Source organism: Pyrus communis, chromosome 2, assembly GCF_041283825.1.
Source record: "Pyrus communis isolate YQ-2024b chromosome 2, ASM4128382v1, whole genome shotgun sequence".
In the NCBI taxonomy this organism is placed as follows: Eukaryota; Viridiplantae; Streptophyta; class Magnoliopsida; order Rosales; family Rosaceae; genus Pyrus; species Pyrus communis.
In genome coordinates, this window is record NC_142566.1 from 3,958,237 (window position 1) to 3,975,107 (window position 16,871).

General features: G+C 36.2%; 3 protein-coding genes and 1 long non-coding RNA gene across 5 annotated transcripts in view; 1 reads left to right on the forward strand and 3 right to left on the reverse strand.

The window, feature by feature from the left end:
- The window catches only part of LOC137748659 (uncharacterized), a 46,852-nt gene that overhangs the window by 10,102 nt on the left and 19,879 nt on the right, over positions 1-16,871 (reverse strand). The window lies entirely within an intron of this gene.
- Positions 1-16,871, forward strand: part of LOC148698372 (uncharacterized) — a 44,752-nt gene that overhangs the window by 7,898 nt on the left and 19,983 nt on the right. The window lies entirely within an intron of this gene.
- On the reverse strand, positions 465-5,615 carry LOC137748708 (ethylene-responsive transcription factor WRI1). Its single transcript, XM_088681944.1, has 6 exons — positions 4,973-5,615; positions 4,752-4,834; positions 3,969-4,057; positions 3,674-3,798; positions 3,499-3,575; positions 465-1,315 (listed from the first exon to the last, which is right to left on the reverse strand). Exons 1-6 carry the CDS (start codon positions 5,233-5,235, stop codon positions 627-629), a joined length of 1,326 nt encoding a protein of 441 aa, XP_088538070.1. The 5' UTR covers positions 5,236-5,615; the 3' UTR covers positions 465-626.
- LOC137747578 (uncharacterized) lies at positions 8,381-16,575 on the reverse strand. The gene is made up of 8 exons (XM_068487708.2): positions 15,846-16,575; positions 15,594-15,746; positions 15,352-15,483; positions 15,115-15,225; positions 13,944-14,075; positions 13,070-13,207; positions 11,432-11,665; positions 8,381-9,147 (listed from the first exon to the last, which is right to left on the reverse strand). The coding sequence occupies exons 1-8, from the start codon at positions 16,341-16,343 to the stop codon at positions 8,740-8,742; spliced, it is 1,806 nt and encodes a 601-aa protein (XP_068343809.1). The 5' UTR covers positions 16,344-16,575; the 3' UTR covers positions 8,381-8,739.

Here is a 16,871-nt window from a genome sequence, read left to right on the forward strand (position 1 = left end):
ATAAAATGTTGGGTAGGAGGGATTAGAAAATGCATCGTTTGAGCGCTACAAGTACAAGGGCAGAGGAATTAGCTAACCTCCTTTGAATTGAATGTGTAATATGCAAATCTCTCCTACATTGCCTTTGTAATACTTAAAAGGTGCATTTCCTAATCACCCCTACCCTTTTTTTTATGATTTGTCTTTCAATCTTATGACTCGAAAATTCTTCACCCAAACATAACCAAAGGCAATACTTAAAAGGTGCATTTCCTAATCACCCCTACCGTTTTCTTTATGATTTGACTTTCAATCTCATGATTCGAAAATTCCCCATCCAAACATAACCTAACTCGAAACGAATCTAATTTTTAAGGGTTAAAAGTGAGGAAATCTTTATCAAGATTCCCACTTTTTGTTCCCTTTACTATTCTCTACTTCTAAAAAAATAAAGGAAAATTCTTTCTTTCACCCAAAACCAAAGGTACGAAAAAGGCAAAACCTTTCTCTTGTTTTATAATTTTTGTTGGTCTATAATCCTCCCAGTCCACCCACCCACATGGATTCACAACAAACTGAGACCAACCCCAACAATCCCCCAACCCTCCCACATTGACCAACACCCTTCCAAGTTCAAACACAATAAGTTACAAAGAAAGAGAGGTAGTTGTTGATGATGGAGAAAAAGAAGACCCATTATCCTCCAAGTTTCCTGGGACACCCACATCCACACCCACCTGATCCACCCCACACCCAGCAGATTCCATCAAGCCACCCAAACTGCCATCATCAGTTGCACCAAATATCAATTCAAAATTCTCTTCGAACCCCAAGTCCTCGAACGAGTCCGGTAACTCCAACGACTTGTTGTCAAGAGGGATGTCATCGGGAACCGGAACCTGCTGAGTCATCATTCCGGTGTCCAAAAAGTTCCAACTAAACTGGTGCTCCTCTGCATGATCACGATCCATTACTTGCTCCATTGTATTGCTTTCCATGCAATGCAGCAGATGAGGGTAAATCATTCGTTCTTGTTCTTGTTGCTGTTGTTGCGGTTGCAATTGGTGCACTTTGCGTTGTTCTTGTTCTTGTTGTTGCTGCTGCTGTTGTGGTAGCAATTGGTGCACTTTGCATTCGACTTCTTCTTCTTGTTTGTGTGGTCCAGTGTTCGAGCAATTGGAAGGCTGTTGACCCTCTGATTTTTGATGATCCAGAGGGTGGATTTTCTTCTTGACTCTGTCAACGTAGTTGCTGATATCAAAATTGGTCACTGCATTTGTTCCTCTGTACTCTATTGCCGCCATATCATATGCAGCTGCTGCCTCCTCTTGTGTATCTTCAAAAAAACAAACAGTTAACGATCAATAAACGACTAATAAAACTATTTGGATTATTCATGTGAACTACATAGACTGCAACTTGAATAGAGGCGAGAATCATAAATTTCGTATATTTGTGCAACATACTTATATCTATTAGTGATGTGATGTACAATGTAATACACAAGTAGCGTTATGATTGTTTATCGATAGCAGTTTAAGTAAAAGTACGTACAACTGAAGATTCGTCCGTACAATTGCAACATGCAGTTAATCTATGAGAATTTTTATGCCCAACAATACCTAATTTTTGATGCATTAAAAAGCAAAAAAGAAGGTAGGAATTAGGTGAAGGCAACTAGTACTGTTTCCACATGTTCGTTTGTCAAATTCCGTGTCCCTTTTTATTTATTTTATTAATATGAAAATACAGTCACACATTTCAATCTCCATTCCTAGTTGAATTTTGATAAATCAAGTGAACAATTGCCAACCGTTGGCGGACATAACCATAAAACAATAGAAGCATCTATCAACGATTGAAAACCGTGCACACAAGATGAAAAGGACACTAGGTTTCTACTTATTTCTAGTTTTCTCTCTCTAAGAAATAAAGATGGGAATTGGGAAGCAGACACACATCACAGCCAAGATTTGGACGGTTAGGATCTGGCAGGAAAGCACGGCCAGGATGACTTGGCACACCAAGAGAGAGCCACAAGCAGGGCAATAAGACACGTGAGCACCCGTACCCGTAGCTTTTTAAAAGGTTTTTTTGGAAAAAGAAATCATCTCTCGATTCCTTCTATCAAATTCATCCAATCAGGAGATTTAGATTTTTGAAATTTGATTTAACGATTAAAAATAAGGGTTCTTTAAAAAATAATAATAATTTAAATTATTTGATCAAATTTTAAGGATCCGAATTTCCTAATTTGCTAAATTTTGTGAAAGAAATCCGAAGAGGTTCCTTTTCATTTTTTTGGATCAAAACCAAAAATAAAATATGAAAATAAATAATAATAATAAATAAATAAAAGTCTGAAATCTGAAAGAAGAATGACAGCCTACTTTTATTTATTTATTTTTCTCTCCCATAAAAGGAAGTCACGTGCCCCCAGTGCTGGCAATTAAAACTCACACTCTGTTTGCTGCTTTAAACCCAGATCTAGTCAAATGCTTGCGTGTCGCCTGCTACTGTACTTCCGCATGTACCAGATTTTGCCAGTGCTAAACCCAAAAGGATTGTGATTTTCACACCCTTAATTACTTTTCTCACACCCATTCATATTTTTAATACTTAATTTGTATCTTACTATTTAATCTTTCATTAATTACTATCAAAAAGTAGGAAGGGTATATATGAAAGATTAAATAGTAGAATACCAATTAAGTATTAAAAAATAGAAAGGAGTGTGAGAAAAGTAGTTAACGGGGTGTGAAAATCACAACCCAACCCAAAACCCCACCAAATACTACTATTTAGGGGCGGATCGCAAAATTGGCTAAAACAACATGCATTTTTGTAATTTTATTTTCCTGAATACAATGATATTTATTTAGTAACGCTAGCTAGATCATCTACTTAAAATTATATTTTGTAAACCACATATGAAGCAACAGTAAAATAATAATCCAATGACTAACTGCGGCTTCGCATGGTATGGCCTAAAAACATGGTCTCCTAAGCATTTTTCTTTACACAAATAAGTGATTGGGCCAAGTCACAAACATAATAATTTGGTTCGAATATGTATTTAGCGAAAATCGAATCTAAAATTTCTTATTTACAAAGTGACATGCATTTCTATACTTTAAATTGAAATCTTCCTTACCATAATATAGATTAAACTAGAATACCGCTCAAGAAATCGTCTTTATCCCCCTACTAATTTCGAAAATTTAAACACATATATAGTTGTTGGGATTTTGATAGAGAGAAAATGATTTTCATTACTCGTACAAAATATAGTTGGTACATTTTTGGTGGTCCTGTCCTGTCTCACATGTGGAATTTACTTGCGGGGCTTTGCTAGGAGGAGATAATTTAATTAATAATTATTTTATTATTCGTACAGAAAATAAAAATGTCAAGGCATGGAAAGTGAAAGAAATTTGAAGCATTTGGACAACGCATGATATGCATCTAAAATTGGAGAAAACATAATAAAAGTAAAGAGATGGTGGTTAAAGTACATACTATAAGTTCCGAGGTATAAATACTTGTTTCCGAAAACTCTTCCGATTCTCGCCTCCCATCTCCCATTGTGATGATGCCTATGAAAAACATTGATTTCAGCAAGTAAGAGCGTGATATTGAACAATAGTAGCCACATTTTGTCCAATTTTCGGCATGCAAGTGCGAATTTACTTACCTCGCCACCCCACGGTACTTTGAAACTCCTCTCGAAAATCCACTGCTCAGCCGGCGCAATGATGCTAGGTATTCTTCCCTGGTAGCCTTTTCCATTTCTTCAATTTCCTTTGTGTATGTTTCTAGCTGCAACATAAATTTACATTCAATCATATATTAGCGCGGTAAGGTTAGTAGACGTTAACATGTAGTAGTGAGTACAATCTTTAATACTAAACTGTCACACAAATAATGTAAACGAAATAGTGTCACGGTATAATATGGCAACGAAAAAGACGGCGGAACAATAAATGTACCGGGAAATTGAGTATTGTACCAGGCCCCCAATATTTAAGGGCAGCTAGATCGTAGGTACGAGCAGCACCCTCTTCACTATCATAGGCCCCTGTATGCAACACCAATTACATTAATAAATTTCCAAATGCCTATATAACTTTAAATAATATATATATGGGTTCGTCAGAGACAGGCAGATAATAAATATTTGACTGTGCCGAAAATATAGCTCATAACATTAAGTTTAAGTGCCATAATGATTTGTTTTTTCTTTTCAAATTTTTAACCAATTGTGTTATTACTTTAATTAATAACCACCAGGCAGCCACCATGACCTTTTTTTTTTTAATTTTTATTTTATTTTTTATCAAACGATAAATTTGTTAGATTAAATGTTAAATTAAGAAGTCAGCCCCTCTCCACCAATATAATAGAGGGTCACTTGCCAGCCACCATGACCACATAATTAAGGGTTACTTAAGAGAAGAATCTTTGTTTTTCTTTCTTAAGAATTAAAATTAAAAATGGAAAGATAGAGTAAATAAAAACATAGTCAGAAACATAGCAGAACAAGCAAGGAAGAGTCTGACTTACCTAAATAAACTAATTAAGCAGCGGCAAAAGTGGTGAGGATGAACGTTGCATTGACAGGGATTTACAGGAACAAAAACAGAGTCAGAAACAGGAAAAATACAAAATACAAAATATATATTTATATTTATATTAGATTTATAAAAAATAAAAAATAAAAAATAAAACCAAGAAAAATTGATCCAATCCGGATTTAGAAATTAAATCACTACCTTGTCGTCCCTTCTTGTTCTGGATGTTGTTCCATGAACTCTTGTCCCACAGATGAGCTTCAAACCGCCCGGTCCATCTGTGCCTGCAAACCACCAAAATTAAAAATGTAATATAATTTCATACATGCAAATGAATTAAGAACAAAAAATAAATCGAGAAAGTCGGCATGCAATTTCAGTGCAGAAATTGTAAAATTAATTAATATAAAAAGATGGGTGACCTGGTGACCCCTCTGTAAATGGAGCTTCTTCTGCCTCCCGTTCCTGACTTTGGGGTGTTGCCATTCTTGCATTTGTCTGCTGCTGCTGCTGCTTCTGCGGTTTTTCTCTTCTTTCGAACGCGTTTCGGTTTCGGTTTCGGTTTCAGTTTCAGTTTCTGAATCTCGGCTTGAACGTTGTGCTTCGGAATCTCCAGCCCTGAGCACGAAGAAGAAGAAGAAGAAGAAGAAGAAGAAGAGCAAGAGAAACTAGAGTACCTCTTCATCGATCTGGATATTCTGTGGACTTGAAAAAAATGAATAAATGCATGTGAGGTTTTTATGGTGAGATAGTTGAATGCAGGAGGAGGAGGAGTACTTGGAGAAGCATAAGAAGAAGAAGTGGCATTTGGTAGCCAAAAGTGGTTTACCAAAAAAGGGAGGGAGAGGGGAAGGGAGGAGACAGTCCACTGTAGTAGCAAAGAAGCAAAGAAGCAGGACCGATGAAGTTAACCGGGGGTCAAAGTTAGGGGTGGGTTAAATTAACTCAAAGTTAATTAAACACCCTACACTTGGCATCTGCACTCAGCCATGCTACCAATCCGAACTTGCTCTTCCAGGCTTTGAAATATCAATCTCTCTCCCTCTCACTATCGCTTGTGTATGTATGTATGTATGTATCCTTAAAACTTTTAAAAACTTGAAGGATCTGCCGTGTGTAAGTCTGTTGCTTTCATTGGGTTTGGGTAGGCCCTCTGTTTAAGAGCTTCTCTAAGAGCAACTCCAGCGTTGGAGCCCTCCCCCCTGGCAATACACTATTCAATCCACCTAATGAACAGTAATTGCCCTTAATGAACAGTAAGTAGCCCTGGCAATAGAATTTGCATCTCCACCGTTACACTTCAATAGCCCTGGCAATAGGCAATAAAATATTAGTATTTTTTTTATTTATAAAATTAATACAAAATAATTTTAATTGTAATATCGGATAAGATTTTTAATCGTTCTCTTTGCGCCACGTGTCATTATCCGAAGTATTATTAAATAATACAAAATAATACAAATAAATAATTATAATGAAAATAAGTAACTAGCAAATATATACATATATATATATATATATATATAAGTAACAAATATAATGAAAATAAGTAAGAAGGCTTCAAGTTTAGTAAATAATGAAAATAAGTAACAAATAAATAATTATAATGAAAATAAGTAACTAGCAAATATTATAATAAATAATTATCATGCAAATGTATACCTAGCAAATATATATATATATATATATATATATATATATATATATATATATATATATATATGTCATGTTAATCATAACATGGGGCTAGAGTTCCAAGTTTAGTAAATAATTTTAACCTTAAATATACACAATTTTTTTCTTAATGTAAGTGATATTATACATTAATTTTAATGAAAATAAGTAAAAAATAAATAATACAAACAACATAACAAATAAATGTAACAAATAAGTAACAAATAAGGTAGATGATAATGAGAAGGTATTTATAGAAAAGTAAAAACAATTTTTTTTACAATTTTTTTCAGATTTTTCAGATATTTTTTTGAATTTTTTTGAATTTTTTACAATTTTTTTTTAAATTTTTATTCAATTAATTAATCTCTGCCGTTGAATATAAAAAAATTTGAATTCCAACACTCCAGATTGTGCCACGTGTCACAACGGTAACTTTTCAGATTTTTAAAACTATTTTTTCATTTATTTTTTAATTTATAAAGCATTTTAATATCCACCGTTGATCTCAGATCGAACGGTGGATATTAAATCTGACTTTTTTTTTTTTTTTTTTACCGTTGAGATCTAACGGTCCACATTAACTGACCGTTAAGATCTAACGCACCGTGGGAAGCCACGTGGCTTCCCAACGGTAACTGACACTTTATTTTTTTAATTTTTTTTGTGTCGGCGACGCGCCCCCACGCGCGGGTGGGGTGCACGCGCCTGACACAAAAAAAATTAAATAATGCGCTGACGCCACCCTGGCGTCAGCATTGCGTCACCCCCACCTCGGGCTCAAGGCCTGGCAATCCCTCACGGGCCTGGCCCTCGGGCCTCCCCCTTCCATCCGGCTCCCCCACGCTGGAGCCAAGCCACCGGCCCTCGGGCCATTGTTTTGGACCCCTTCCCCCGAGCAAAACCCCACGCTGGGGATGCTCTAAGTGTTATTTGCTAACTCATTTGAGACTCTTATCTACTTCAAAAAATTGTTATTCTAATTTTTAACTCACTCTTCAATCAACTCTCTGCCTAGGCCCCTAGGTAATAGGCTCATGCCCGCTGTTGCCCGACTAGGGTGTAGCGATTTTTAGGACCTTGTTTGGTGATGAATAAGTCTGCCCTCGTTGGGGTGCAAAAATTACATCAACAACCAAATTGTTGGGCTGATATTGAAGGATGGTGCTTCAAATTGGGATCCTTTCTTGGACATCTTTACCTGGTGATTAATTGAAGGGTGATATCCACACACCTCTTTTTACCTTATAAACATTCCTTTCAATTTTTGACCGTCGAATTAAATAAATTGAAGAAGATCAAAGAACAAATAGGGTGTACCATTTATCATACCAAATGCAATGGTTGAGTTAAAGCTTAAAATTTAAGGTTTAAAACACCCAACCACTCCCCCCCCCCCCCCCCCCCCCCCCCCCCCCCCCAACCCCCACCAAAAAAAAAAAAACATTTTCAAGCATTGGGCTAAAATAAGCCATGGGGAGAAAAAGTAGTTTTCCATGCAATTCCACCAAGAATTTAAGCTTAGGATATACGATGGTCCAACCACTATACGTAAATGCCCTTCACTTCTCACTAACCATAGTGCATTGAAGCACGCAACGCCCCGCATGCGACAAAGCGTTAGCACCTGACAACTTTGTCGGTCACACTTTCTGAGCCCAACGACTTTTTTTTATCTAACAGCTGCATGATTAGACCGTTGGTTAATGTGACGGCTACATTAAATCAAACAACAACGGTTGAATATAAACAAATCTAATAGTAAAAAAAAAAAAAAAAAAAAAAAAATTCTGAAGGATCAAAATTAAATCCAACAACGGAAACAATAAAAAAAATATTTAAATCAAATTTCACTAAAAAAACTGTAGAATCCACACAAAATTGACTTTCATGTGGTGGACTGGGACGGTTTTGTTCATTGGTTACGTGCTCAATCCGCTTGAAGAATGGATGCTATCACGGGAAGCGTTAGAATAACTCTCTAGGTTTTCTTCTTAAATCGAGTAGTTGATGCAATTAAAGAGAAACATGACGGACAAGGCAGGCTTCATCCTAGCCCTAGCACAACAGTTATTATCACAACAATAAAATTTTATCCCACTACGTAGGGCCGGCAAGCCAAACGGTTTATTACAAATAAAAATTCTAAGCCACGGTAGCATGCAACCACACACTTCATTTCATTAAACCATTTTTGGTACAAGTTTACATTCAACACCACAAAGCGACTAGGGACGGAAATTACACCGGTGTGTAAATGTTTTTAACATCAAACCACTCTCTTTTACCTTCACACACGTGCCAGATCTCGACTATCGCCCTTGTCCTTCCCGGGCCTCCAATACAAATTACACCTTTTTACAAAATTTTAACAAAGAAGATAAAAAAAAAAACCTAAGTACACCCAACTTCACCTCTGAAACAAATTACACCTTTTTACAAAATTTTAACAAAGAAGATAAAAATTCTATTTCTGCCTATTGTTCGATTTATGGCTCTGCCTCAGACCACAATCTCAAACAAATGAAGCAAAAGGGGAAAAGGGGTTCAAAATACCAGTACCGCAGAGTAAAATACCACCGGTCTGTATTCTGTTTCTAAACAAGACCCTGTCGAACATATAGCTTTGTGCTGCAGCCTGCAATTTATAGTCACCCAAATCACAATAGTTTGATCGTACAATCTGCAATTCCGTGTCATCTTTCTCATTTCCTTTCTCAAAATGTCGGACATACTTCTTAATGTCCTGTTGAAGATCAAGGGTTTCTGCTGTTGGCTTATGAGCAAACGAGAACTTCCAATCCTGGCCTCTCTTGGCACTGTTAGGACTAATTTGATTCAGAGCTGGCTCCCTACGACCACCGCTGGCCATCAGTCCTGAAGCATGCCGTTCATTGGAAAACTGACGTTCGATGTTCAACTCCTGAAAAAATGGACATTATGTTTTCAGAAACTAGATTATTTTCAGTAAATTGCTTTTGCAAGCTCATGGTTTTCAATGTCAAACAGGTAAGATGACTAATCAAGATTATTGAGATACATTCTGTCTTTCAAACAAGGGAACAAGATGACTAATCAAGATTATTTCTACAATTCCTCATCAAACAAGGGATAAACAACTTTTTAGTAAAACAAGCCATGAATATTGTAGACTCAAATTTCTTCCAAATCTTCTTGCACCAAAACAAGTCATGAATTCTTCCATTTTTTATCTCCATTCTCTCTATGTAAAAGTTAATATTCCTTTCATGGAACTGTGTACAAGTTGGCAACATCAGATTTTCCAGGGTAGAAATAATGCCCTTTGGTTATTTACCTCACAACAGTGCAGTTTCATAATTGGAGAAGAAATTCTGAAGGAAAAGACGCAGTCTCTGCTTCGAACCAAATATGTAAACCACATGGGTACTTATTCAACTACTATGGAACAAGAGAAACTAAAAGTAAAGAAATCCTTTAATAACGAAAAATAAAGGTTATTGGTCCTTATACTGGGGTCCTTATCCACTCTGTTTGATTTACGTTTCAATTATACGGATTGCAAGTGTGGTCACATTAGATTTTTATCAAAAGTACTTCAAGGGTATTTGGTTATGCACTTGTATGGGTATTTGCTTTGGGGCAGCACAAGATCAGAGAGATACCACCCTGGACATCCATGCCATTGGGCGCTCCATGAACTAAACCTAAACCCTTTGCACTATGAAAACCAAAGTATAAAATGACCCAAACTATCGAGCACAAATGCAATTTGGCCAAACATATATAACTAAATGACTCTAGAAGTGCACAATTAACTTGAACCACTATGACTTTGTAATTGAATGTTCATAAGGAACTAGAAAGACTGGGACAAACAACCACAAAATAGTTTTAAAAAACCGTTGAAATGACCAGTTTTTACTTCTTTTTTTCCTTGGAACAGACAGTTTTTGGAGTTACATTATAATTTAGTAAGAATGAGGGCAAAGAACAATGTAGGAAGAAACTTTATGACAATATAATATTTCACTTTGACGAGTTCTGTTTCTCCTAATATGCCAGTAATTAGAATCAAACTTGCCACTTATTCTCAGCCACCATAATTTTTTGAAGAAGAAAACAACTTTTATTGCAAGAAACAATGAAAATACAAGAGCGGGCAAGAAGTGCACAGAAGCACAAACAAAAAAGGATAAGTAGCAACATCACTAGAAACTATGAAAACATCACAAACTAACAAATAGCAGCATTCCAATTACACAAAATTTCTGAAAAAGAAAAATCTCTAAATTCTGTAGTAACCGATGCCCGCAGAGATGACCATAACCGAACCATCCCACAGATCCTCCCTTCTATTGACTGCGTAATTCTAAAAAATCAGCCTGTTTCTTTCCATCCAAATGGCCCAAAAGATAGCTGAAACTAAACAACCCCATAAGACCTTGGCTTTCTTCCCCTTTCCTGGTAATTTATGCTTCTCTACCATAATAACAATCCCTAGGTAAAACCCAACTCATACCAAACACCCTAAACAATCAACCATAGATTTAAAGCCACCGGACAGTGAAGAAACAAATGATCAACAGACTGAACTTTTGTTGCATAAAATGCACCAATCAGGTTGTAGGCATGAATGGAGCAGGTCACAAGTGTTAACTTTCCCATGAGCCACTTACCAAGTAAAAACCTTCACTTTAGTAGGAACTTTAGATTTCCAAACCAGGGCCATAAGCCCAGAAAACCCTATCTGCAGCCCTACATATTTCCTACATAATTCATGCATTAAGACCATATACGTTTATCACTATATGACATCTAGCAACAAAAACATACTTGACATTTACTTTTAAATAGTCTTATAATTCAAATCTAAAATATTTATAAATTATTAAATTTACAAACAAACAATTTACTTTTCAAAATTTAACTACTTAGTGGGACAAGGCTTTGTTGTTGTTGTATTACATTTACAAACAAACAATTTGACTGGTGTTTGTTTCAGTAGTTGGACCATAAAAATGTAAATGAGCAGCTGTCTGAATCGATATCCAGTATGGTTTTAGAATTATGCAAAAAGTTGTACCCATATAATGACACACATGCAAGTTAGTAACCAATATTAAGTAGCCAAATTTTTCGTTGATAACTGTGCTATTTTGGGGAAAAAAGGCATACAAAAAAGAAATCTGGAAATGGAATAATAAGCACCAAGGTATGAGATGGACCTTTAAATCATTGAGGCAAAAGTTCGAGCTATTGGTGACTGAAGCAACTGAATTTGCTTGGAGTAAAGATGAGCCTTTTCTGACTGGGGTAGTAAAGCCAGTTAAGTTGAATGGTGGGTCCTCTGGGGATGAGAAGTCGGAACTGTCAAAAGTTGATAGGGATACACACTCATCAAAATAAGCCATGGCTTCATCCGTTAGACGTTTGGACATCTTTCTTCTTTCAATGCTAGCCTGTACTCGCAATTTAATAAAATAAAAGGAAAGTTAAAAAACCCAACAGTGTTAAGCTCTTTACTTAGATGCTAGTTGTAAGAACTTCAACTATTTATGGATGCAAGGAATTGCTCTCCAATAATTTATTTATACTAATGCAAATTTATCCATAACCAAAATATAACAGAGATGCAGAACAAGGGGTAAAAAACATTCCACAATTTATCCATGAACAAATATAACAGAGATGAAGGTCAAGGGGTGAAAAACATTTCACTTATATAAAGCATTTGTGTACAAACGGATGACATTTTGCAAAAGAATCACACTTTGAAGTGAAATTGTAAATGTGAACCTTTGTGATTGGCATTTTCCTAGACCTTACAAAACACTTAAAGCTTGCTTTAGGATTTCAGGATAACACTAAATTTCTAGGATGATCAAGATTGAAGCCTCTATGTTGACTCATTCCACAACTTAACTCATGAGTGCTTGGGATATTAAGAACTCATATATGAACGTTGGCTCAATAAGGTTGTATGTATTGCATCATTTTCTTAATATTCTTTTCTTACCTTCCATGTTACCCAGTGAATCATAAACCTGCAGCGGACACATGTTTCTTCATACTTAACTGAAGGTTTTCTTCTCTCTAGATTTACGATTATCGATATTCATTTTAATGAGAAAACCAGATACCTTGTTTTGCTGAGCTTGCTCTTAATTTTTCTCCCTGAATTTTAAATAAGCTCTCTTATAATAAGCATCAATTAGTTGACCTCATTCAAAATCCTGTATCATTGCTTAGTTTACAGCTTTGGACTAAGAAACTGCTAGAGTTTATATTAAGACATGTGACCTCAAGAGGCTGCATAGATCAAGATCTGAAGCATACGAGTCCTCTGATGAATTGGTGCTGTACAGTGGTAATGCTAATTGCCCTATTACCTAGGTTAGATAGGATTGAGCTTAATTACCCCTGATTGACCATGTAATTGACCGAGTTCATAGTGGATTTCTAACTGGCAAAGTTCTCACAGTTTTTTCCTTTCTGGGATTTCCACGTCAAACAATTCTTGTGTTGAGTTGTGTGGTTTATCTTTTCTTATTGAGATTTAAGCTTCATGAAGATCGTGGAATATAAATTCAGAAATACACTTATTATATCTCAGATTTTGTGAACTCTGTTATTTTTCATTGAGAATTATTGCTTGAACATTCAAATACATTTTCGTTTTAGAAAATGTTGACTTAAACTCTAGAAGCACCATGTGCAATTTTAGTAAAGAGGTACAAATGCAATGAAGATATACACAAGAAAAGCAAACATGCTTACCATGGTCCCAAGAAAATAAATGAAAGTATACGCATAGAACTTCACGTAAAAATTTAGAGGGAAGACGGGAAAAAAAAAAATCTTACTTTTCTTCCTGGGCAAGACTTTGGCACACTAGGGGTCTTGGGATCTGGAAGAACTTCCTTCAGAATTCTGCTGAGCTCTTGTGCACGGTGCTCCTCAACAGCCAGATCTGATTGAAGTTTTCTAGCGCGTTCCTGTGACTGCAAGCTTAAGGCATGGGTCCTTTATGAGTTTTAATCCCCAGAAACAAATAGGAGAAGAGGTAACAACAGAAAAGAAAAAAGAGTATGGAATCTTAGCATGCCTAGTACAATATTGTTTCCTTAATGTCACATCTGATGTAGCATGCCTAGTAGAAAAACCTCTCTTGTAAAACATGTCAACATAAAAAGTTTCAGATCATGCTGATAAACAGAAGTCACTGCAATTCACTGAAAAGACCATCACCCAAAGACCTGTCCAAACGGGGAAGCTAAATATGTTGAAACCCTTAACATAGGTTCATGAAGCAACCACTTCAAAGATTTCAACCTACGCACTTGCAATATGGAGATACTATAAGACTGTAAAAGTGTAAAAGTAATTTAAACACTTCTGTTAAAGCACATCAATAAACATCATCATAAAATAAATAGATTACATAAGTACTTCCACACAGTACGCCAGCCAACAATGAATGGACATTCTGCATTAACCACACCCACAAGAAGATGCCAATGGTAACACAATGAGACATACTCTACTGTATGGCTAAAGTAAACTCTAAACCTTGAAGAAATTGTTTGCACTTACTCCTATTAGTTAAATCAAGGCATGAAGATGTCTGCTCAAATGCTAACATATAGTAAGTTCTTCAACAATGGCATTTTCAATTAAGCCATAATAGATTGCTCAGCGTGACAAAATTCTAGTCAGTTTACGGAAATGGAAAATTACCTGCTCCAGCTTTTTGGCATACTCTCTTCTGATGTCCAAAACTAATTCAACTGCACTTGGATTTACCAGGTCAGGAGGGATATCAGAAATGTCAGTATTTGCAAGTGCTGGAGTATTACTCCTTTGCATAGCCTGAGATTATAGGAAGGAAAGAGAAATATCAAATAACTGTGACAGCATTTTGCAAGCAAATAAGCAAGAATTATAAACACATGCCGGCATCTCAGCATTGCCTATTTGCCATCATTAGAGCACAAAAACTAATTTAACAAGTGTTACAGAAACTAGGGAACCTATGTACATATGGTATGGATACATTCTTCTCGGTATACTCGACCAAAAAAACTTTAAATTATGTATACTCGACCAAAAAAAAAAACTTTAAATTACAAGTCAACTGAAGAAAGTGGCTGTCACATAGTTGTCACTTGTCGTGTTGATAATGCCACAATCCATATTCCACAAATGCCAAAACCCAAAAGATGAATTCTCAATCAACCAATCTAAAATCTGGAGGTTATCTGTCCATTCAAGATGTAATAGATTCATTAAGATCTCTTGATTGAGCACCTTAACACCTCCAAAACATTCATCAAATTGTAAACGTACACATCAAATTAATTTAATCCAAAATTGTGATGGCTTGAGATCTCTATTGACGTATCCAAGTCCATAGAATTGAATTCACATAGAACAATATCAAATTGCAGTTTCACATTTGAAGAGGTGCCAATATTATAGTGTTTACAGATATAGGTTATTTAAATATGCACTGCTTATGACTGTCTATATAATTTAGTACATCCAATTGTAAGTTTAAGATGCTGGGCATATTTTTCCATTGAAAATGCATAATCAACTATAACATTTTCCTCGTCAAATAAGGGAAATTAATTGTTACTTTGATAACTAAAATTGAATCTTTGGCAAATTGAGACAAACTAATTCTTAAGGTATTCATGTGAGATTTTAATTCATCCTACTCAATTTGAAAAGGCCCCCTCACTTTAGCTAGCAAGAATTCCTATTAGAATGGTTTAGAAATTAAGAGTAGATACCAAAACGAAAAGGTAAAGCTATTCAACCAAAACGATCATGTTTAACTTGCATACAACGTAATAATACATTAGACACCTATAAGAATCCTTAAATAAAATCCACAAGCACTTACACTTGCAAGGTCGTTTTGAATCTCAGATATAGCTCTTCGCACTTCAGAACGAACTGTTTCATATATACTACTGGTAGTGGTATCCCCTTCCAAATGATTCCCTTGAACTGACTGAAATTAAAAGGCAACTTATCTTATTATCATAACCAACTACCTATATTCAAAGGCAGCATTCCAACTTATATCTTAACTAGCTTGCAGACAAGCATTTCACAAAAACAAAAGAAATATACAAACCAAATCATTGAAAGGACGCCCGCAGTTCACATTCAACTGTTCACAAACTGCTTTAACAGTCTTCTCTTCAGCTCCAGACAAAGAACTTGCAACCGAAACTCCATCTTCCCAATTTAGAGACTGTGACGAAGACTGAAAGACAATCACAAACAACAAGAGCCAAAATCATCAATCAAGATGCTAATAATAACACTAAAAGTCATATCATACAAATTCAGAAAAGGGGTCAGCTTAGTTTTTACCAAATTTGCATCCAATTCCTGCGAATGCTGACTGGACCACGTCCGCAGGCCTTTCACCTGATCCAACAGAGCAGAACTACTTCTAACTAAACCACCCTTTTTCCTATCATTGCCCAATTTACTCAATGAACCGCATTCTTGTTCATCCTCACTCTATACACACATAAAAAAAAAAAAGCAAATCCATCATCTTTTTCGGTTTCCTAACTCCGAATTACTCTAAATTGAATAGAAATCAAGATAATACAAAACCTTGGGATTGACGAAACTCCCTCTGGAATCCGGACCACGCGAAACGGAGCGGTTCCGGCGTCCCGGGTCGACCCTCGACAAGCTCCGACCCACCTCCTTCCGGGTCCCCAAGGCGTCGGCATTCCGCGCAGCAGATCGGCCCCTTCTAGTATCAGCTCCAGTGGAGGTGGCAGGTCTCGAATCTTTGGACGTTACAGAGTCGAATTTGGCGGGTTTGACTAGGTTCTGAGAGTCAACGGCTTGGGAGTCAGTAGACCAGAAAAGAGGGTTGTCTCTTTTGTTCAAGAAACTTTCAGCAGAGGCGTCAAGGCTGGTCCTTGAGAAAGCGCTGACGCTTCTTGACCGTCTGATTGGGGCTTTCTTTGGCGGTGGATTATCTTTGTCGGTGATTTGTCTGCCGGCAGATGACGAAGATGACGACGGTGCTGAGAAGTTGGAGGTGGTGGTGGTGGTGGCGGTGCTTCTTTTGGTTGAAGATTTGAAGGCTGAGACTGCCATAATTCTATCTGCTGCTTTTGCTGTCTGTTATTGTCTTTATCAAGGGAGGAATGTTATCCGATTTACAGAATCTTGCAAGGAGGAGTCCAATTCAGAAGGATTTGATACCTGAGGAGTCGGTTGGAGGTTTGGTAACATCGACGGTATATCCAGGATCATCTTTATTTAAAAAACTAATTAAAATTAAAATTGTTTACATAATTAAATTATAGTAAATAAATAGACGATTTGTAAATTTTTATACCATCCGTCCATCTATTTATATGCAATCGATAACTAAACGATCTCATTCATTTTTGCTAGAACTAAATGATCTCTTATGTTATTGATTTTTTTTTTCAAGAAATGATATTTACTGCGTGATTTATAATATGATTGGTTTTGATAATAAACACAAAATTTTATAAATCAACCACGAAGAGTTAAATAGTAATTCCTAATTATCATGACCACCTTTTTATGGGTTTTTTTGTCAAACTAACCCCTCCACTTGATGAGGATATTTACAGAGTTTTTGCTGAATGACTA